The sequence below is a fragment of the Cydia splendana genome, chromosome 7 (assembly GCF_910591565.1).
Source record: "Cydia splendana chromosome 7, ilCydSple1.2, whole genome shotgun sequence".
Taxonomy (NCBI): Eukaryota; Metazoa; Arthropoda; class Insecta; order Lepidoptera; family Tortricidae; genus Cydia; species Cydia splendana.
In genome coordinates, this window is record NC_085966.1 from 12,201,563 (window position 1) to 12,224,165 (window position 22,603).

General features: G+C 35.3%; 5 protein-coding genes and 1 long non-coding RNA gene across 7 annotated transcripts in view; 3 read left to right on the plus strand and 3 right to left on the minus strand.

Moving 5' to 3' along the window:
• Positions 1–22,603, minus strand: part of LOC134792184 (uncharacterized) — a 596,557-nt gene that overhangs the window by 243,791 nt on the left and 330,163 nt on the right. The window lies entirely within an intron of this gene.
• LOC134792145 (protein PET100 homolog, mitochondrial) lies at positions 1,087–1,498 on the plus strand. The gene has a single exon (XM_063763362.1). It carries the CDS (start codon positions 1,161–1,163, stop codon positions 1,377–1,379), a length of 219 nt encoding a protein of 72 aa, XP_063619432.1. The 5' UTR covers positions 1,087–1,160; the 3' UTR covers positions 1,380–1,498.
• On the minus strand, positions 1,466–6,422 carry LOC134792144 (major facilitator superfamily domain-containing protein 9-like). The gene is made up of 5 exons (XM_063763361.1): positions 6,260–6,422; positions 5,545–5,676; positions 3,073–3,202; positions 2,657–2,875; positions 1,466–2,208 (listed from the first exon to the last, which is right to left on the minus strand). The coding sequence occupies exons 1-5, from the start codon at positions 6,299–6,301 to the stop codon at positions 1,496–1,498; spliced, it is 1,236 nt and encodes a 411-aa protein (XP_063619431.1). The 5' UTR covers positions 6,302–6,422; the 3' UTR covers positions 1,466–1,495.
• Positions 12,566–17,051, minus strand: LOC134792503 (major facilitator superfamily domain-containing protein 9-like). Its single transcript, XM_063763777.1, has 5 exons — positions 16,925–17,051; positions 15,791–15,922; positions 15,028–15,157; positions 13,452–13,670; positions 12,566–13,286 (listed from the first exon to the last, which is right to left on the minus strand). The coding sequence occupies exons 1-5, from the start codon at positions 17,003–17,005 to the stop codon at positions 12,574–12,576; spliced, it is 1,275 nt and encodes a 424-aa protein (XP_063619847.1). The 5' UTR covers positions 17,006–17,051; the 3' UTR covers positions 12,566–12,573.
• LOC134792504 (complex III assembly factor LYRM7) lies at positions 18,091–19,493 on the plus strand. The gene is made up of 4 exons (XM_063763778.1): positions 18,091–18,200; positions 18,495–18,638; positions 19,142–19,223; positions 19,311–19,493. The coding sequence occupies exons 1-4, from the start codon at positions 18,180–18,182 to the stop codon at positions 19,418–19,420; spliced, it is 357 nt and encodes a 118-aa protein (XP_063619848.1). The 5' UTR covers positions 18,091–18,179; the 3' UTR covers positions 19,421–19,493.
• LOC134792160 (SH3 domain-containing kinase-binding protein 1) overlaps positions 22,367–22,603 on the plus strand; it is a 51,315-nt gene continuing 51,078 nt past the window's right edge. For both annotated transcript variants that reach the window (XM_063763389.1, XM_063763391.1), the window contains exon 1: positions 22,367–22,559. In XM_063763389.1, coding sequence (XP_063619459.1) covers positions 22,535–22,559 — 25 coding nt within the window. In that variant the 5' untranslated portion in view covers positions 22,367–22,534. The remainder of the gene's footprint in view (positions 22,560–22,603) is intronic.

Genomic DNA, 22,603 nt, shown 5'->3' on the forward strand with positions numbered 1-22,603 from the left:
TCAGTAGGAGTAGCAGCGAAAGAGCTATTATTGTTTGTCCTTGTCACAGGCTCACATTTTATTTGTTTCCCACCGTAAATTTAGTATGGATTATGGTGGGCACCAAATAAATTCGACCAATCATAGTGTGGCATTGCGTATGTTTTGTCCCCATGAATCTAGTATTTTAACTGGATAAGGCATGATGGGTGGGGAAATGAGTGAACGGGATAGTCTTATGTATCTTTCAGTAGGAGTAGCATCGAAAGCGCTATTATTGTTTGTCCTTGTCACAGACTCACATTTTTTTTTATTCATCACCTTAAATTAAAATGAAAAGCATAAGTAGATTCCAAAAAAAGTAAGACAATGTTGCCACTGCAATAATTTGTTTGTAAAATAGTAAATTCCTTTTTATAAATAAACACGCTAAGATCATTTATTTATTGGTAATTTTACTCCTACGATTTAAAAAAGTACTTTTATTTACTTATTTTTACATAAATACAAGACGCTCTAGAAAAAAATGGCAACATTGTCTTACTTTTTTTGGAATCTAATTATGATTTTCAGTTTAATTTGGGCTATGGTGGGCAACAAATAAATTCGACCAATTACAGTGTCGCATTGCCTATGTTTTGTCCCTCACGGAGGCACGCGTATACCACTTCTATAGGATCCTACGTTCTATGTTTGTCCCTCATGGAGGCACGAGTATACCACTTCTATAGGATGCTACCTTCTATGACCTCCGCCCATGAATCTAGGATATACCTGGATCTGGCATGAGTGGTGGGGATAACTGACAGAACGGGATAGTCTTATGTATCTTTCAGTAGGAGTAGCAGCGAAAGAGCTATTATTGTTTGTCCTTGTCATAGTCTCACATTTTATTTGTTCCCCACCTGTTTTTAGTATGGATAATGGTGGGCAACAAATGAATTCGACCAATCACAGTGTCGCATTTGCGTATGTTTTGTCCCTCACGGAGGCACGCGTATAACACTTCTATACGATTCTACCTTCTATGCCTCCGCCCTGTTTCGGTTGACGTTTTGACTTTTGACATTGACATTAGCATAACCAAGAAGGAGGACAATATTTACTTCGAATTTTCAGAAAACAGGAACATATTATTACATCATATCGACTTGTTGTAATCCGCAATATAAAACACTATCATGGGCAATTGGAAACTCGAAGTCGGAAGGATGGCGATGTATATGTCTTTTCCCGTGATGTTGTTCCACTTTTTTAACCAGCCAACTTATTTCGAAGAATGGGTGACAAATACTAAGCGACAAATCTTCCCACCAGAAAGCAAAACAGATCGAGAGGACATACAGCAGCTAATCGCGGACATGAGGAAGAAACAAATGCAAGCATTTGAGAAGGAGTGAACTTAGCATATGGTTTAGGCTTAATATAAATATTAGACTGTACTTATTGTGCTTATTAAAGAACGCCGCAAAGGAAATTAAACACATTTAAACATAACAAATGATTTATTAAAACTTCAGTCTTGTTTTATTCTTTTGTTTTTGTGCCTATAACTTGCAAGAGAACCTAAAGACACCACAAAAAATGTTACATAAACAACATGCTGTACACTGTAGTACTGTCCTATAAAGCCTGCTACCATTGGGGCGACTACACCAGATAGAGACCGCACACTGTTAGATGCTCCAATTAATGCAGCTCTGTGTTTATTATGGCTTCTCTTTAGTATCATTTCCAAAGTTACTAACCTACCAACAGCATTACCTATTGCAAGAGGTATCAAAAATAAAGCATACATATAAATATTAAAAGAATTAATCAATCCTAATATTGACAAAGATAGAACCAAAAATACATGGAAGTTTCTAATACTGTAATCTTTGTCTTTTGTATAAAAGCTATTTATGTATCCCATGTAATAACTACAAATTGATCCTATTATGCCCTGGAATGATATAATATACCCAATATACTTGGGAGTTAATTCATAAGTGATTTTTAAATACAAAACATAATTTGAATAGTATAATGACATAGCAAACCCAAGCAATCCTTTGAAAAAAAATATGGTCCCATATTTGGACCATTCTATTTTATACAACTCCAAAACGGATTCTTTACAACTACTAACTATTTTATGTACAATTCCTTTTGATGTAATTTTTTCTTTGACTGGTTTGTTTGCCTGTTGCAATTCTGATATTGATTTTGGTAATAAATACACCAAACCTGAAAGAATTACAATATATTATATACTCACAATTAACAAATTGAATGTCATATCTCAATCAATAATTACTGTTAAAGTACTGAAGATAATTGGTTTGTTAGCACAGATTAACCCCCTTATTCATAAATGTGCTACAAGCCTCAATTAGCTAATAATCCTTTGTCCTTATCTGTCATTATGGCTTATGTATTTGGAAGAAAGGGATAAAATATAATTTAACTAAATCAGGCCCATAAAGTTTCATGAATATGAGATCATTTACCATTCATTCTTCCTTTTCTTTCATGTGTTAACTGTATAAGTGACTGCGGTGTCCCAAAATGTGAATATAATTTCAAAAGAAAACATCAATCATTGATGACCTTTCTAGTGGTACAGTCGACATAGTATCATGTTTCTTGAATATGGTATCAATTATCATAGGAAAAAAAACCCTTGTTTGTTTACCTGCATTGGCAATAAAGCAGATTCCAACAACGGTGGCAACCAGTTTAAAGGCTTCTTCCGGATGATCTTCTGCTATATGCCCTCCAATAACTGGGCCTATAGTCATACCAACTCCAGATATGGCCGCCATTTTGCCATAAATGTCGGACTGTTTCTTTTCACTCCGCTCATAGTCTGGCACTAAAGCTTTTGTCAATATTTGTGTCTGCTTAAATAGGCCTGTAACATAATTTGTTTATTTTTTAACATTTAGTCACATAAATATTTTTTTTATATCCAGTGCCTTTAAGATAGTATACTAGTAATGTGTTAGCAAAAGAATATTGATATAACAATTGGTTAAAGAAAATCAGTGCATATCAGTATACTTACTAAAATTAAAATTATACCTAATGAGAACAACAACTCTAACTTACCTAAAATTGCTCGTATAATTAGTATAACAACTAGTGAACTAGTAATACCCAAAGCAGCATAGGCCAGACCACATATTAATAATGTAGCAATCAGTACAACTTTACGCCCTTTAAGATCACTAAAACTGCCCTGAAACAAAGTGATAATATAGGGAGTTAAACATAAAAAAAAAATTAATATAGTAGTTAACAATTAGGAGTTCCATAATAGCAAAGCATTTTTTTAGGGTTCCGTACTACCTCAAAAGGAAAAAACGGATCCCTTATACTGCCCTCCTAAGCTGAATAGCGGCATCTCAAAAACAAATGACGTTGATAATTGAATTTTCAGATAAAGAATGTAAGGTATATGTTTGCATTAAATTTTTATTTGAGATGCCGCTACTTGGCTTAGCAGGGCAGTATAGGATCACTCGTGCGTCTGTCTGTCCGTCCGTCTGTCACAGCCTATTTGCTCCGTAACTACTGGACCAATTAAGTTGAAATTTGGTACACATATGTAAGTCTGTTACCCAAAGACGGACATGTAACGTCAACAAATTAATTTTAAACATAGGGGCTAGTTTTGGGGGGTAAATAAGAAAATTAAATAACAAAGTTTACCAAACTATATCGTGTTATATATCAATCGAAAGGGCTCATTGTGAGAATCTCAAACATATTTTTTTTATAATTTTAGGATAAACAGTTTAGAAGTTATTCAAAAAAAATTGACAAAAAAAGACCATTCCCCCCTCTATCTCCGAAACTGCTGGGTCTAAAATTTTGAAAAAAATACACAAAATAGTTCTTTACCGAAAGATGACAGGAAAACCTATTAGAAATCTACAGTCAAGCGTGAGTCGGATTTAAGGACAAAAATGCGTTTAGGTAATTTTAGGGACACAGCAGCAATGGTTTAAGTGAAACGTGGTGTAGACAGCTATTGTGAAGGCCCTAGGCCGATATCTGCATAAGACCGAAGGTCCGAAGCGTCCCGAAGAGGTGTGCCTTTAGGTTCAAGCGTGAGTCCGATTGAAGACAAAAAATGTCGACTAGGCTGTATCTGGCACACAGCCGCAATGGTACTTGTACCTACTATTGATTAATTAGGTACTTGTACTATTGTTACGTGTTCTAGCACTAATATCTGGGAGACGGAGCTTTGCTCGGAAAACATAAAAACTCAAAAATTCACGTTTTCCTAGAGATAACACCTAGCTAGATCGATTTTTCGCCCCCGAAAACTCCCATATAGCAAATTTAATCGAAATCCTTAGAGCCGTTTTCGAGATTCCGAAATATGTGTATAAATAAATATATAAAATAAATAAATAAATATTGGGGACATCTTACACAGATCGACCTAACCCCAAACTAAGCATAGCTTGTACTATGGGTACTAGGCGACGATATAAACATACTTATATAGATAAATACATACTTGTATACATAGAAAACACCCATGACTCAGGAACAAATATCTGTGTTCATCACACAAATAAATGCCCTTACCGGGATTCGAACCCAGGACCATACACTGAATTGCTCGTTTAAAGGTATAAGTTTAGTATAAGATGTATTATCTCTTTTCGACCTTCGCTTTTAAAACACTTGCGGAAGTTGTGGGACGCGCGAACCCGCCGGACGCTCCGAGCTCTCAGCCCTACGCGGAGCTCGGCCTTCAGTCTTCGCATTTGGACACTTGTACTATTGTTTGGCATTTAATATTCCTATCCAAGCTACTTTGCATAGTTGCAGAGATATAAGCCACCGCGCCATAACACTTCATGTTACATCTGGTTTTTGAACTGACCCGTTCGGGTATTTCAAAGTTTCACTCACGTTTCACGTACAAAAAAAATTGCTATAAATTGTGTGATGTACGGAACCCTTGAAACGCGAGTACGACTCGCACTTGACCAGTTTTTTTTTCTCCTAAAAACAGCGAAAGGCTATCTCTTCTATTATTTAGAATGACCAGTGATAGTCAACAGCAAAACTACTCTAGCTTCTGCCCGTCCGTGGCTTCGTCTACGTAATGATGATGATGAATAAAAGTATCATATGTCCTTTCCCAGGATTCCGGTTTAAGTGTGACGAGGTAACAGACAGAGTTACTTTTGCATTTATACTATTAGTAGGGATTACATAACCTTTCATAGATAAGTATAGATATGAGTTTTTATCTCTGTTTATACAATCACAAGTGGAGAGCAAACAAAAAGGCCACTCTAATGGGAAATTTACAGACAAATTAACCCATAATATTTAAAACTTTCCCGTTTTGAACACATATTAACTCACATTTTATAGATGGGTCTATCGGAGTTAGCCGCAACCATGACCAGTGAAACCTGTGTCGAAATGTCGGTAAATAAAGGTAATAAAATAAATATGCGATAGACCCATCTATAAATGTAAGTTAAATTAACCCATTTCATTGCTTTTGAGCATACTTCACAAAGATTAGGAGTTAAGTATTATAGTTACAAGAAGTGGTCCTGAAGCCAGCTGACACCCAGAGTAAATAGAACCCATGAGACCCACATACACATGGTCAGCACCCAAGGTCCTCACATGACTGGCAATCAATGGAACTATCAAGCTCACTGCCAGGAGATCCTGAAATAAAAATTTGAAAAAATATCTATGTATTCAGTATAATACAGGTAGTATTGAGATTCACACATTGCTAACATCAAACAAAAAGTTTTTGACTGTTCAGACTCATTTAAATCACTACAAATACCAACAATAATTTAGCACCCACAAATCTTTCAATTTATTTTTACATATAATCAATAAAAAGACAAAATGATTGTCACAAAGCAATAAAAAAAAAGTTTTGTACGGTGCTCTAAAAACAATTCGATTGTCGTGTTTAGTACAAAAGTAGGATATATGGATAATAAATATAGAGTTATATGCATATATATTATGTATAAAAAGGTGATTCAATAAAAGTTTCGGGAAAACGTAAATGAAAATCCTGATTATCAAAAGAACGACATGACACTACAACTCTCAGCGTTGATGATAAGAACCAGATTATTATGATTGTTTTATTGTAGTATCCTAATAAAATTAACTAGGTATAAGTTTTAAAGTCATTGGTACGTGTGCGAATTTTAGTTACAGGACGTAGAAGGAATAATACACAAAAGCAAATTGTATTGCAATAACAAAATTAAATGTAAGTACTTACCACAAACGCAACACATTGAAGAAGATAGATTGTAAAAGTCATTTTTTTTTGTTATTGTTGAATACACATAGCTGATAAATATTCACGTGTTCGAATATAGATTTATAATTGTAATGTATTACAATAATTTGCAATCCCATTCATAATTAATTTTATTTTTTTCGGGCCAAACTATACCGAAATACCATGGAAATACCGACTTATGACCATGGAGTTATAAGAAGGAGTGAACTGTCACTTTTTTTGCCATACTAAATTGAACCTTATCACAGAGCCAGAAAGACGTTCGTACCAGTACAGAGAAAACGGTCCACTTGAGATAGCAAAGGTGGGCCGCGGTGTCTCACTCGCACATGTTGCCAATGTTAAAAATATACCATTGTGGTAGTATTTATATCAATATACTACTAAAATTAAATACCTTCTTATATTATTTAAGTGCTATATTCAGAGTACGGTTCTGATATCTTTTAGGAAATTTGTAAATAAATAATTATTAACTGATTTAACCAAGCATGTGCACAACAATAAAAAACACTAATTTTGATATGGTAGACATTGTAGTAGTAAGTTTGAATATTAATTGGTATCCCTAACCTGATGACATATTTACAAAACACGTGAATGCAAAATTTCTTAAAAATGGTGAAGAAATGTTGCGTTAAAGGTTGTGGGAGTGAAATAATTTCTAATTGTGTAATATCGTTTCACAAGGAAGCCACAATTATTACATTTTACGATAAAAATACAAGTTAGACATTGTCAAACTCATTAGGGTGACCATGATGTCGGCACGATGTGAACCAGTTTTACCACTTCCTTTATGGTTTTACACAATTCTTATTACGTACTTTAACGTAAGTTTTCATAAATAGGTATGTATTTATTTCGGCATGTTTAAATTGGTGAAATGAGAGCCAATACAGAATAAATAATTGCAAAAATTGAAATCCAAAGTCCTTAAACATTACAGACACATTTATAAATTGTTATAATAATAAAAAAACACATAGATAATAAAAGAAAAATAGAAGTTTATCGTAATTTACTGACTTTTGGGACGATACCAGAAACGTTACTGGGAATTTAGCCCTCATAAGCACGAGCGCTTTTTCAACGCGCGTTACAAAAGGGGTTGAATCCGTTCACACGCTAAATTCGATTTAACGACCAACGCTTAAAGTCGAAAAAAAAAACGAGGCTTGATAAAAAGCGCCACCACCATCGTGTGTACAAATACACATGTTTCCATTTGTTTCATTCTAACGCGCGTTGAAAAAGCGCTCGTTGCTATGAGGGCTTACCCTCTTTGGAAAATTTATTGGGAACGGCACATCACTAGTTTCTTTACATTTCACGACTATTCTCTTTTCGCACAGATGGCCTACCACCGTGAACACCGAAGTTCGCAAATTACGGGCATCTTTCTCTTTTACTCCTATAAAGGAGTAATTACAGTGACAGAGAAAGATGCTCGCAATTTGCGAACTTCGGTGTTTATGGTTTTCGGTGACGCCGAAATAATTTTTAGCTTGTAAGATTTTTACTATTGTACGTATGTTAGTTTGTAAGGTATGTATCTATGGGCCTTAGTCGCCTGATAATAAATGATATTTATTTTTTTACCAGTGAAAAGCGTACTAGTTAAAAACTATAACAAACGGGCGTAGCGGATCCACGCGACCCTGAGGCAGTGGCGGATTTGCTCTAAGGCCGAGTAGGCCCGGGCCTAGGGTGGCAGTCTATATGATGGGTGCTGAGAAAGGGGCGTCTAGTGCTTGCTACAGGGCCTGGGGCCCAGGACGGCAAATACTGTAAATCCCCCACTGCCCTGAGGGCCTACCCCAAGCCACTTTCGACATTTTGTCTCTCTGTCGCACTTGTAAATTCGTACGTAAGTGTGACAGAGAGGCAACACGTCGAACTTGGTTCGCGGTAGACCCTCTGGTTCTGTCACCATATCTGTCTCTCTATCTCTCTCACTCATACCCGTGTTCTTGACAGACGTTACGGCGGACCACATTCCTGACGATCCACCATGTTCGTGGTCCAGTGCGCCTATTAGCAACAGCTTTTAGAACAACTAAATTAAGTGCCTAAGGTTGTGTGAAGCGTTTTACAGAAGAGAAAAAAAACTATATCCATCCCTTTTCAGGTCATAATACTAGTACAGCGAAAATGCAGTATGATTCTCTATAACTATGCACGAATAAGAAAAGATAGAGCCAAACTATATATTCAATGTTATCCTAATATCCCACATACATATGACTTATGGTCACCCTAATTAGAAAGAGATGCAACGGCCCACCTTGACTTCTCATGTGGACACACTTTTTGGCTAATGTACTCTGTCCGGTTTACTCTCTAGGTCCGTGCTTATGACAGACACCGCAGACACGTCAACTCTAGGCAACAGATGTCAATGTCATTGTCTCATTTGTCTCATTGTCTTTATCTGAACGTTCGGATTTTCACATATCATCCCGAGCTAATCTGATTACTGCAGACGCGGAATATAAAATATATTTTACACACAATATTATAAAATAAACTTGTTACGAAGAATACAGAACATAAGTCTGACCGTGTAAGCTGTTTTGTGGGAGACTGTACTTGTATAAGCTGTATGTTAATAAATATATAAATAAATAATAATAAGTCTGCGCCGAATTACTTAACATCGGATCGCAGCTATTTTATTATGTGCACAGGAAAATACAGCTGTCTTCTATCATTAAAGCCTAAAGCCCCCTACAGACTATGTGCGTGAATCGCGGGCGAAGCCGCGAACGCGAGTGTGGCGTGGATTTCGCAGATTGTTCACGCCTTCGCGGCTTTTCTCAATTTTTTGTCGGTATTTCGGCCCGCGTCAAAGGAGACGCGAAGCGCGAACTTGCAAGACTCCACATTACACACTATTTTGGCTCTTCTGTGGCAAGATAAATATTAATTATATTATGATTATATTAAGCCTCCTCCACACTCGTGCGCGAATCGCGGCGCGAAGCCGCGAACGCGAGTGTGGAGTCGATTTTCGCAGACAGCGAAATCGACTCCACACTCGCGTTCGCGGCTTCGCCCGCGATTCACGCGCATAGTCTGGAGGGGGCTTTATATTAAGCAGCTATATTTTCCGGTTTCACAAGGAAACAAAATGGAAAAACAGCTAATTCACGTATTATGCCATAGATAACTAACAGTTAAACTCGATCAGCTGATGCTTTTCCGCCATCTTGCCGCAAACCAAACTGCGAAATCGCTGTGAAGTGTGCGAGTGTGGAGTCATACGTCAACTTCGCGATATGTTCGCTCTTCGAGCAACTTAGAGGATATAAACAACGGAGACGCCATATCTAAAATCGGTACAAAATAGTCTGCCGTTTTTTGCGGGGGAGGGGCACATCAAATGTATAGGTACGTCATGTCACATAAACGTCAGTCCATACATATGGTTGACATGTGGTTGACCATTGGCCGCCTATTTTCGACAGAGGGGAACGCCTGTTAATGGCGGCTCCATTGTTAATTACTCCGAGTCGAGCAACACCGGCTTCCGACACATCGGAAGGGAGGGGCCCAAGCGATATCTCAAATCTTTCTGCCATTTTTCGCGGGGGGAAAGGTGCACACAGTCGCACTTCTCACACACTTACATACAAAATCCAATCTGTAATGACGACACAAATACATAGAAAATGACACACGTCAAAGACAAATCTTGCAAAACCTCGATCTCTTTTTGTGTACGGACAAGTGACAAGTGTCACAACACGCACACTAACACATTTTCGTTGAAGTACCTATGTTATTGTATTCTGAGAGATGAGAAGTCGGATTTGTCGCTCGACCGATCCGCAATTTGTACTGAGCGCGCAAAATCGATAAATCCAACAATTACATGAGACTAAAATATAATAATTGTGTTTGAATGTAATTAAACGTATGATATGTAAAAAAATATATGTAAGTACATGGAAAAGATTTATTACAACACTATTAAATAAATATAAAACATTAAATTAGCTTAAAAATAATAATAAATAATAATAATCTTTTTATAACAAAAAACCGAGCAAACAGGCATTTTTGTGCAGCAGTGTTCACGCGCGCGTCTGGACTCGGTCTAGTGAAAAATCCAAGTGCAACTAGTTTTATTACCCGCGCTAGATTAGATTGACGCGCTAATCTTGTACCTCGGCAGAGGGGAAATAGTGCGAATGCCGCCTCCCTTCCGTGTGTTGCTCGAAGTGTTCGCTCCGCGACGTCGCGCCGCGATTCACGCCCATAGTCTGGAGGGGGCTTTACAGACTACCGCACCGCACCGCGACGATGATGCAGGAACAGCTTCCGCTGGATTTAAACTTGGTCAAGCAAATCTTGTCAGTAGAAAAAGGCGGCAAATTTGAAAAATGTAGGCGCGAAGGGATATCGTCTCATAGAAAATTTGAATTTCACGCCTTTTTCTACTGACTAGATTTGCTTGACCATCTATAATATGTGGCTTGACCATTGACAGACTATATATGTCAATTACTGGTTATACCCAGTTCCGGGACACATGAACCAAATATAGTAGGAGATCCCCCATACATCGGACCTTCACCAATCTGTCTGACGGATAAAACTATGAAAATATGAAAGAAAATATGTTCCTGAACATAAAAAAATAGGATTGCCTAAAGAAATCCGGTCAAGGCTATTTTTAAAAAATTTTTGAAAAAAAATGTTTTTATCAAACTGCACAACGGGACTTAATCGCGTATTTAAGTTTTAAGATCGGAGGTAAATCTTAAAACTTAAATACGCGATTAAGTCCCGTTGTGCAGTTTGATAATGTTTAATAATCGTGAAAAATGTTTTTCTTCAAATTTCACCGATTTGTCTGACAAACGAAATAAGTTCCAATGGAATGTATAGAACTTGTACAACATAAATCAACTAGGTTGCCTATCTTTTTCCGGTCACTATTATGTGGTTGCCATGTTTAAACAGGTGCGTTTTTATCGATAATTGCACTCATCTGTCTGACGCTTGAAGTATACATCAAAATGTTGGTAATTTTATTGCGAATACAGTGGCATAGGGTTGCCTGCAAAAATCCGGTCACAAATAAGGGTTGCCAGGCTTTTAAGTAAAATAAGGGAAGACTTTTACCGATAACTCATAAACGGCTTAACCTATCAAGTTTGTTTTAATTTTGTTTGAATGAGTTTTTTAAGCACTATTTTTATGATTTTTTCATATTTTTTGGATCAATGGTTCAAAAGTTAGAAGGAATACCCGTATTTTGTTCTTTCTAAATTATTATTTCCAAAACGGTTAACTTTATCAAAAAATATTGTTTGCAGACCCCTATTTATTTTTAAAGACCTATCCAACGACACCCCACACTGTAGGGTTAAAACGGTAAAAAAAAAATCACGTATATTTTGATTCTTTCAAAGCGATTATTTCCGAAAACATTCACTTAATCAAAAAATGTTTTTCTAAGACCCCTATTTATTTTAAAATACCTATCTAACGATATCCCACATCGTAGGGTTGAAGTGAAAAAAATCCCCTCTATGAGATTCGGCTTAAAGAGCTGGCATCCAGGGTATTAAAAAAACAAAAATTTGACACAATTCTAGGGATTGACGGGGCAAGCTATGATGGCGCCATCTGCTAAAAACTTCCACCGGCCAACCCCATTAAAAATGACGTGTTATTGTAAAATTTAAGCTAAAATACATATAAATGAAAATTATAAAATTATAAAGAAATATTTTAACTTATTAACCATAGGTATAATGTACCCATGTAACATGTTATGTTGAAATAAAGTGGCAATGTTATTGTGACGTAGGCCCGTGTCACTCTGGGAATGGAAGACCATGTTTTATTAGACCATGAAAATTACCAACATTTTGATGTATAATTCAAGCGTCAGACAGATGAGTGCAATTATCGATAAAAACGCACCTGTTTAAACATGGCAACCACATAATAGTGACCGGAAAAAGATAGGCAACCTAGTTGATTTATGTTGTACAAGTTCTATACTTTCCATTGGAACTTATTTCGTATGTCAGACAAATCGGTGAAATTTGAAGAAAAAAAATTTTTTTCAAAATGTTATTAAAAATAGCCTAAACCGGATTTCTTTAGGCAACCCTATTTTTTTATGTTCAGGAACATATTTTCTTTCATATTTTCATAGTTTCATCCGTCAGACAGATTGGTGAAGGTCGACCATAGAAACGGGATCGTGGGATCTTAGACCGATAATACAAACTTATATAATGCTAGTACGAATATATTTCAACAACATTTCAGTCTTCTTTTACAATATTTGTATGCCTGTAACTTATAAGCGAACCAAGTAAACTGATGAAAAATGCTACATAAATAACAAATGGTACACCTAAATATTGTGCAATCACGCCTGATACTATGGGAGCAATTACTCCAGACATAGAACGCACGCTGTTTGTGGCACCAATCAAGGTCGATCGGTGTTCACCAAGTCCTCTTTTCAGTACCATTTCTAAAAACACCAACTTAGCAACAGCTTCACTTATCCCTAGAGGTATCATGAAAATAACATAAATATAAATATTAAAAGAAAAAATAAATCCTAACATTGACATACTTGTAGCCAAAAACGCATGAGCGTTTCTAGTGCGAAATTTTTTATCTTTTGTATAATAGCTATTAATGAATCCTATCAAATAACTAGACATTGATCGTATAAGGCCTTTTAAAGATATAATGTAACCAATAGACTTAGGTGTAAGCCCGTATGTTGATTTTAAATAATAAACATAGTTAGAAAAATGCAATAAAATAGTAAAATCTAACAAAACTACAAATAAAAATATTGTGCCATATTTAGACCAATTTATTTTAAACAATTCCAATACTGTCTCTTTGCATACATTAAGTACTATTTGGATTACAGTTGTTGAACTATTCTTCTTGGATGTTAATTTCTTACTTTCTTGCTTCTCGTCATGTTTTGAATTTGGTAACAAGTACACAAGACCTAGACAAACAAACAAAAAATACTAATTAGTCGTTTCTCATAGGTTAGTTTTAACTATAAAAATATTTAGCCTCTGCAGTTAATTGAACGGACTAATTCTTAAATTTTAATTAATTCATTCGCATTTGCACAAGATATGATTCCTGAAACATATATTGTTATCACCTGCACTGATAGAAAAGCAACCCCCAACTATGATAGCAACCAAAGGTAACACGTGTTCTGGAAAGCCTTCTGCTAGGTGTCCTCCAACAAAAGGGCCTACGATCATACCAATTCCAGACATGGCAGCTATTTTGCCAAATATTTCTGATTGCTTCTTTTTATTTGTCTCATAGTCAGGCACAAGAGCTTTGGTCAATACATCAGTCTGTTTAAATAAGCCTGAAACATAAGAAATATGTATATACTTATGCACCTACAATTATAGCATGCTATAAAAAAGACAGTAAAGAACATTGTCGTGCGCTTAAACTGATAACCATACACTGACTAACCATAGCCATAACTGATCAAGATCATGGTATAATCATGGTCTAATAAAACATGGTCTTCCATTCCCAGAGTGACACGCGATTACGTCACAATAACATTGCCACTTTATTTCAACATAACATGTTACATGGGTACATTATACCTATGGTTAATAAGTTAAAATATTTCTTTATAATTTTATAATTTTCATTTATATGTATTTTAGCTTAAATTTTACAATAACACGTCATTTTTAATTACTCGTTAGCAATATCTTCCGATTCACGAAAGAAATTTCAGACTTTCGGGTAATTCTGTTTATACTACTGGCAACACAGGATAGCGCTGTGGACATTTGACAATTCGGATCTAGATAACTTCATGCCCTGACCGTCATCCTTGTCGAACGCGTGTTAATTGTTATTTCCTTCTCGCTCAGTGTCAGCAGTCGCAGTGTTTTCCAAACTTTTCACGTCGTAAGCTTGGTAATTAATGTGTAACTGTGTATTATACCATGGGTATAATAATATACTCCGCCTGGTATTCCATTCCGAGATTCGCGTATGATCTAACTGACACGCGCCTACGTCATCATGCTGTTTACAGGTTCTCAAACTTTGAAATGTGGGAGAATTTTAACCAACGGTGAAAATTATTTTAACGGCATTAATTTTAAGTTATTCATGTAGAAACATAGTAAAATAAAACAAATCTAATGTATTAAATTAAACTTTATTTATCTATACAAGACAAACGTTTGAAAAACTAATTCACAGTTACACATTAATTACCAAGCTTACGACGTGAAAAGTTTGGAAAACACTGCGACTGCTGACACTGAGCGAGAAGGAAATAACAATTAACACGCGTTCGACAAGGATGACGGTCAGGGCATGAAGTTATCTAGATCCGAATTGTCAAATGTGCACAGCGCTATCCTGTGTTGCCAGTAGTATAAACAGAATTACCCGAAAGTCTGAAATTTCTTTCGTGAATCGGAAGATATTGCTAACGAGTAATTAAAAATGACGTGTTATTGTAAAATTTAAGCTAAAATACATATAAATGACAATTATAAAATTATAAAGAAATATTTTAACTTATTAACCATAGGTATAATGTACCCATGTAACATGTTATGTTGAAATAAAGTGGCAATGTTATTGTGACGTAGGCCCGTGCCAAATGGGTTCAAATATTATGTGCATTTTATCGAAACCCACCCTGTATTGGTCCGACCATTACCTACAAGCAGAGATGCACTTACCTAAAATTCCCCGCACTATTAATATAAAACAAAGTGAATTAATAAAACCCAGAAAGGTTTGGCATACAGCACATAATAACAAAGTCATAAATAGTACCATTCTCCTCCCTTTGAGGTCACTTAAACTACCCTGTAACAAAACAAATAAAAATGTAAAATTTTAAGACTTAGGACCCAATTATTTATATTATTTATATATTATTAATTATTATATACTCTATTCATTCATCGTTTTAGCAATTATTTTTTTCTTAATTATATTATTTCGTTTTTTTATTTTGGCTACTAACCACGTTGTAAAAGGTCCTAACTCACAACCATCTTGAAGATGTCGGGGAATCCGGGAGATTTGCCCAGGAGGGGAGACTTGAACCATTATATGTATAAAAAAAGTGTCAAAATAAAAGTATTAATTTTTTAGCATACACGTGTGTCACGTCCAGATAAATATCGATAGGTGATATTGGAGTGCTGATAAAGTATATAATTTTTTTAGCACTCTTTTTAAATAAATTGATTCAAGTCTCCCACCTGCTCAAGTCTTCCGGACTCCCGGGGTGACTTGATTATGTGAATACTAACTCTATAATCACTTTTTTTTTTAATTGCGATGCGATTTTGTTTTTTATGCGTGCTCAGTGGATTAAGTAGCTAAAAACATAGGTATACATTTTTTTATTAACATACAAACATTATTGAAACAAAGTAAAAACTAGCAGTTTGTAATACGAATCGATAAGGTTGTAGAAAATTTTATATTTACAATCATGGGTCCCGATACCAATTGGCATGCGGGGTATATTGCGCCCAAAATTCCCACGTATATGTGGCCAGCGCCAAGAGTTCGCACATGGGTCGTTACCAGTGGAATAATCAAGGCTACAGCAAACATATCCTGAAATATAAAATGAATAATTTAAGTACCCTTTGGCTGAAATCGTTCTAGCCAAGGAGTTGACCAGAATAGCAAGACCCCTTCAAAAAGCTTCTAGGCCCTTCTAGCTCCATAACGCCTTGATCGAGCCTGCTCGCTAATTTAATGAATAAAAATAATGTCCTCAACTACACATTTACCTTACTTCATTTAAATTAGATCAAGTTGACTTAAGTTATTGCGTAACAAACTATCCTCTGATAGTTTAGTTTAGTCTAAAAAACGTCTAAATGCCGGGACGTGCCCCTGGTGCCCCTAGCCAGCCGAGCCGAGTGTTTCAAGTTGAATGTAAAAACTTCGCTTCGCTCACTCGTTCGAAGTTCGAATATTAATCAGTTAATTACCTAGCTAACCCAGAAAACACAAATGTTTGAAGAGGTTTCAAAATTGGGGCAACTGTACAAATATACCTTATTTATGGATATTAAAATGTAATCATACCTACTAGTCATGTAAAAGCTGTTACTATATTCGCTTTTGGTGTTGTAATTAATTAATGTCACGCGTATAGTAAAAAATAATAATATGTAATATAAATAGGTAGAGTAGAGATGCAGCGGATATTTGGTTACTATCGGATATATATAGTGACCTACTATCCGGCTGGATACCGGATAGTAACTTTGCTTGATTTCGGAGTAAACAAATTGGATTTAAGAAACAGTCACGGTCATAATCGTACTCGTTTATTAAATTTTGAAACAATTTAAATATTCCACTCACTGGCACGAGCACTCATTTCGAACCTAGAAATGAGTCCGCGCGAACGTTCACTACGAAACAGATCAAAACCTGCACAATGCGCACCTGAAAAACCGAAATGTAGGTATAGTTCCGCCGGCCGGATACCGAATAATCGGCCGATGGTCAGGCCTAACATCCGGTATCCGGCCAAACAACTATCCGTTGCATCTCTATAAATAGGTTTGTATTATGGATACTAACACGGTATTAAGTACTTACTAGAAAAGATACGATTTGGAGGAGTAAAATGTTAAACGACATTTTTACATTTAGTCGTGTCTCTTTAATAAAAGATATCATAATAAAACTTCATATGTCCCACTTGATTACACACGTTATACACGTCTTTAATACGTCTAAAACATGAACGTAGTGGTATATTCTCTAGGTAATATGTATGTAGTCTTGCCAGCGAGTGATACCTAGAAAATTATTATTTGAGTTCCGCTCAGTATTACGGCACAGTGTAAATATACCATACTAAGCAAATAAATGATTTCATTTATTTGTTTAGTATGGTATATTTACATAAAATAAAAATTTTAATTTTAATTTTTGAATTTAATAATTCATAATGGAAATAAGTCAAAAGCATCGAGTTCTATATTTTTTGATTTAAAGTATCAAAACTAATTCATCCTATGGCCTGGCGCCATTTCTCTCAATAGAAAAAGGTGGCAATTTTGTAAAAACTTCCGACCTGGGGCCGATTGCATAACAAACTACAACTAATATTACAAGCGGAACTCCTTATTTAATAAGTGAAATTAGAAAACGAGTTCCGCTTGTAATATTAGTAAAGTTGTAGTTTGTTATGCAATCGGCCCCTGATCTCCCATACAAGATTTGAATTTTACGCCTTTTTCTACGCTACAGACAAAGGACAAAGTTGATTTGCTATAACTTTGTTTTCACCACGATTCATTTACAAACAGGCCCTACCACGAAAAACGAAATTTCTTTTTCGGCCCCTCTCTCACTCCGCCCGATAACTCGGAGTAATTAACAATGGAGCCGCCATTAACAGGCGTCCCCCTCTGTCGAAAATAGGCGGCCAATGGTCAACCACATGTCAACCATATATATGGACTGACGTTTATCTGACATGACGTACCTATACATTTGATGTGCCCCTCCCCCGCAAAAAACGGCAGACTATTTTGTACCGAAAATTTTAGACATGGCGTCTCCGTTGGTTATATCCTCTAAGCCCGATAACGAAACCGAAATTTCTTTCTTTTCTATCGCACATATGCAAGAGCGATAGAGAGGCAGATAACGACATTTCGATTATTCATTTTTAGCGGAAGCCCTAAGCTTTTTGTAATAGGAAAATACAGCCGTCTTACGTTACCAATTGACATTGACGTTTCTTTTGACATATCGACGTCCTGTCCGTGTCCCGTCAGTCAACTAAAAATAAAAAAATATATTATTATTAAACAATTCAGTATTTATTCGCAATTGTTACATAATGAGTAATCTGAGAAGAAATGTAAGTTCGATTTATTTACTACTAAATAATTGAAAGACTAATTTTTACTGCATAATACTCTCATATGTTTGATATTTAGTACGCCTTTTATTTCAGTTTATAAAGGCTAGGCCTGCCTAGGAATGATTGGAAATTGATAAACTATTGGGTACTATTTTGAATCACACTGTTTCATGACTAGACAAGATTGGTGCTGTTTTCAACTTCACACATACACATTCACTTCATAAATATATTTCAATGGAACATAATAGGTAATTTTAAGTTTTAATAATTAATTTGTAAAACTTCCAGGTTCTGCAATGTTTTAAAAAACTCCATAGAACTAGGCTCAAAGTGTTTTACGGAGATCAAATGGCATTAACAGCTGGTAGGTTAAAAATAAATGAAGAATTTAAGAAAAACAAAGGAGTTGTCAATGAAGAGGCAATTAAGGCTGTAAGTAAAATAATAATAAGTAACAAAATTTTTTTAAACTGTACAAACCTCTTTGCTATTATTGATCTAAAGCTACAGCTTGACAAAAAAAGAGTAGAAATTAAAAAGTGGCGACATTGGAGTGTCGTCCCTTTTTCTTTGGTTTAAAAGGGAAGACACTAGATTGTTGCCACTTTTTAATTTCTTCTCTTTTTTGCCAAGCTGTAACAGCTAAGTTTATAACTCATAATGTTGTGTCCCTGTGCCACTTTCATTGGACATATTGAGGAAAGACATTCAAATAGCACAACCTGATAAGATAACAAACCATAATGTGAATTATCGAAGTAATACAGTACCGCTAAACAAAATAACATATGCAAAAATAAATAATATATGGGTAAACTGCTTTAAATTTGGCCATCTAAGTTTCACTTTGATATATATATCCACAGAGTGTAACAGTATATTTTACATTACATGTTTTTTCATTTATCAAATTAGAACCTTTTTTAAAATTTCAGATGATTTCCTTTGGAGAAGATGTAGAAAGAGAATTAAGGACACAAATAATACAAGCAAAAGAAATAAAACCTGGAGTCTTTGGTAAGATATTTGCACAATATATGAATTTGTATGTGTATAATTGTAACACCAATATTCTAGTTCGTAAATAATTATTTTCTGTTGCAGAGGCAAGAATAACTGAAGACACATTAAAATTAGACAACATACCATATGATGATAATGCAATCATAGAAAAAGGTACAGGCACACCTTGTTGTAAGAGTCATCCAAAATAATCATGTTATATCTGGTAGTAGATCTTTAGATTAGTGGAATAAGAATAAAATTATGTACCTGAAAATGTACTAATATTTTTTATTCCATAGAAATTTTTGCACCATATTGGTTCAAGTCTTTATAAGACAGGGAATTTCCCACACGATTTTAAACTTAGTTTCAAAGTGATATGTTTCAATTTTGCATCTTATAAAGTTAAAGTTTATTCTATTCAATGTATGTACTACAGAAAAAGGCGGTCTGCACACTAATTTTATCATTTACAAGCACAGAACATGTTAATAATGTACATGTACCGTATTATTGTATTCCATGCTTACAAGTTTCTGTAAACCAGTGGCCTATTTTATAAAGCTACAAGTTACAATTTACAAGCAGAAGTCTTGTTCTAACACATAGGGTTAGAAAGAGACTTCGGCTTGTAAATTGTAACTTGTAGCTTTATAAAATAGGCCACAGGGCTCTGATTTACTTCAACACTAAACTTGATACTTACCAAGTGCAAAAAAAAAAACTAGATTTAGGAAAAAAATGCTAATACATAATGTTTTGTTTTTTATTTATAACATTAATGAATCATGCTACATTCAATTTAAATAAATCTGTACAAATCATTAGCTTATTTCTTTACAATTGTAATTCTGCTACCTTTATGTTGAGATGGAAGTATTACATTATGTATGTCTTGCAATAAGTTAATGAATTAGGTAATATTTTTCTATTCCTTCTTCAATGGTCCAGCTGAGTCAGGGGGGATGCCAAGTTCCTCATCTGTCCAGGTGCACGGGTCAATGTAAGGCCATTCTCCCTGCAATAAGCATACCAGGAATAAGTATTTTGTGCTGTTTTCAGGATACTATTACTTTATAATACTGTTATTGAACTGGGATAGTGGTCAGCGCTCGGACGTCTACCTTCTTTCAATTTCATCTTCTTATAGTTTAAGTTAATTCAGATCCCTTGCAACAAAAATAATAACTATAATCTATAACGTTTTCGGCTCTGTATTGTCAATATTACATGGTTTTTCAATGTCACTTTTTTGTAATGACTATGTGCCAAAATAAAGAGAAAAAAAAGATGGTGGGGGACTGTTTTATAAGGTGCAGTGATGTCAGTCAATACAATATTATTAACAAAGGCAGCATTTCCCAAACTATGGGTCGCAACCGAGCGAATGTTAAGTGGGCCCTGAAACTACTAGGGAATCTGTGCTAAAATATTTTATGCCTCCTTTTTTAGATGGCCACAAGGTGAGTCCCAAATTTGTCCGGTTTTTTAAGTGGGTCGGAGCCCAATCGACTGTGGTAACCACTGAAGTAAGCTATAATATTAATTTCATCTCATTAACACACACTGCACCCTCTATAGTAAATGCCTCTGGGAAAGGGAGTGGTATAGATACACAGATAGGTCCAGATTTATCCAGGGGTCAGCAAGCTTTTGAAGAGAAGAGCCAGCCATAGTAGAAATTATCAGTTATAGAAATATCACTGTGCCACAAAAGTTTTGGGTCTAAATCCCCTAAGTGTTGATTATTTTGGTGATTCGAAGACAAGTGCAGGTTCAACAAGCCGCATGCTGTTTGCAGGATCTAAGAATAATGCTGAACCCACATACAGCCAAACCAGTTTCTGGAGACAAGATGCATTGTGCTAGTGTACAGTTTTAGATTATTTCTTAACATATTATTCTCTTACATAAATATGTTCAGGTTCAGTAAAGATATGGTGAAGGATCCACCACCAGCAGAGTCCACCAATAATGTTGGCTTTCATCTCCACACCCTTGGATGGTAGCGGTGGAGGCACACGGTATGACCAAGACCTGAAAATATACAAATGGCATTTTATAATAAATTAGGTATATGTACTGCTAAAATTTTGTTTCTACTATAATCAAGGAAAGTAAGTCATCTGACAATATCACTACACCAGCTACAAAGTCCCCCGCCGCGTCTGCCTGTTTGTTAGCGATAAACTCGGAAATTACTGAACGGATTTTCATACGGTTTTACCTATCAATAGAGTGATTACTGAGGAAAGTTTAGGTATACAATTTGTTAAGGTACCTCCCGTGCGAAGCCGGGGCGGGTCGCTAGTAATATGTAAAAAGCAGTTATGGGAACATGATGGTAATAATTTTATTTGATCCTGGTACATCGACCAATTTTATAGCATAACAAGTTACTAAGTAATTAGGCTGTTTCAACATATATAAATATATGGTAAGGGTTCAGTTCAATCTAAATAGTGTGATACTCGTGAGTATAATAATGATTCTCTTCAGGACTTCGTTATCAAATTTTCTTTGACATCAGTGACATAACAATACTCACCCATGACCAGAATTTCTGGTAGATTGCTTAGAGTTTTTAGCTGTATTTCTTATGCTATTCAGCAACAACGCTCGTGAGAGTATGGTCCTGTTCATTTTGTGAACTGCTTGTTTAATTTCAGTATATTTTAACCCAAAATAAATATCCACCGAGATAACTCGGTTCGTATTCGTATACCATAGAGTAAACAGGATATAGGATTAAAGTAGATTAAGGCTTTTATCAAAAACGCAATAAATATGTTACTACCAACATAAGGATCAAAAAATGTATAAAAAAACCAGTATATTATTATCATAACCAACAAAAAAAAAACTAATTCCATTAAAAAAATATGTTCAACTTGTATTTTATAATATTTAGCTATTTTTTACGCTTTAACTCACGTATTTTTAATGTGACTTATGATTCTTACGACAGTTAAATTCGATTAAGTTATTTTATACATGGGAATTATGTTTTCATAATATTTAAAATAAAATTGGTTATATTTCTCCGAAGATATTTTTTATAAATAAAAAATCCACAAACTACAAACGAAAACATCGCCATTACCATGCCATTACTTCAAGCCTTCAGTGTTATCTGTGGTAGCAACTAGATTGACGTGATAAAAAAAAAAACATGTCGAGTTACTTCTCCTTCTCGCGCTTGCCCTTATTTTAATTTAAGTCGTGTTGTATTCACTGTAGGTCGTGGCGTAAATACTAATTCGGGTACAGTCAGTGTTATTGGTGTTTGTGTTGTGAACATGTGATTTTTATTTATAACAAATATGGAGACAAATGCAAATCAGAAGGGTATGTAATATCTTAACTTATCGTCTTGTTTGTGTATGTATAAA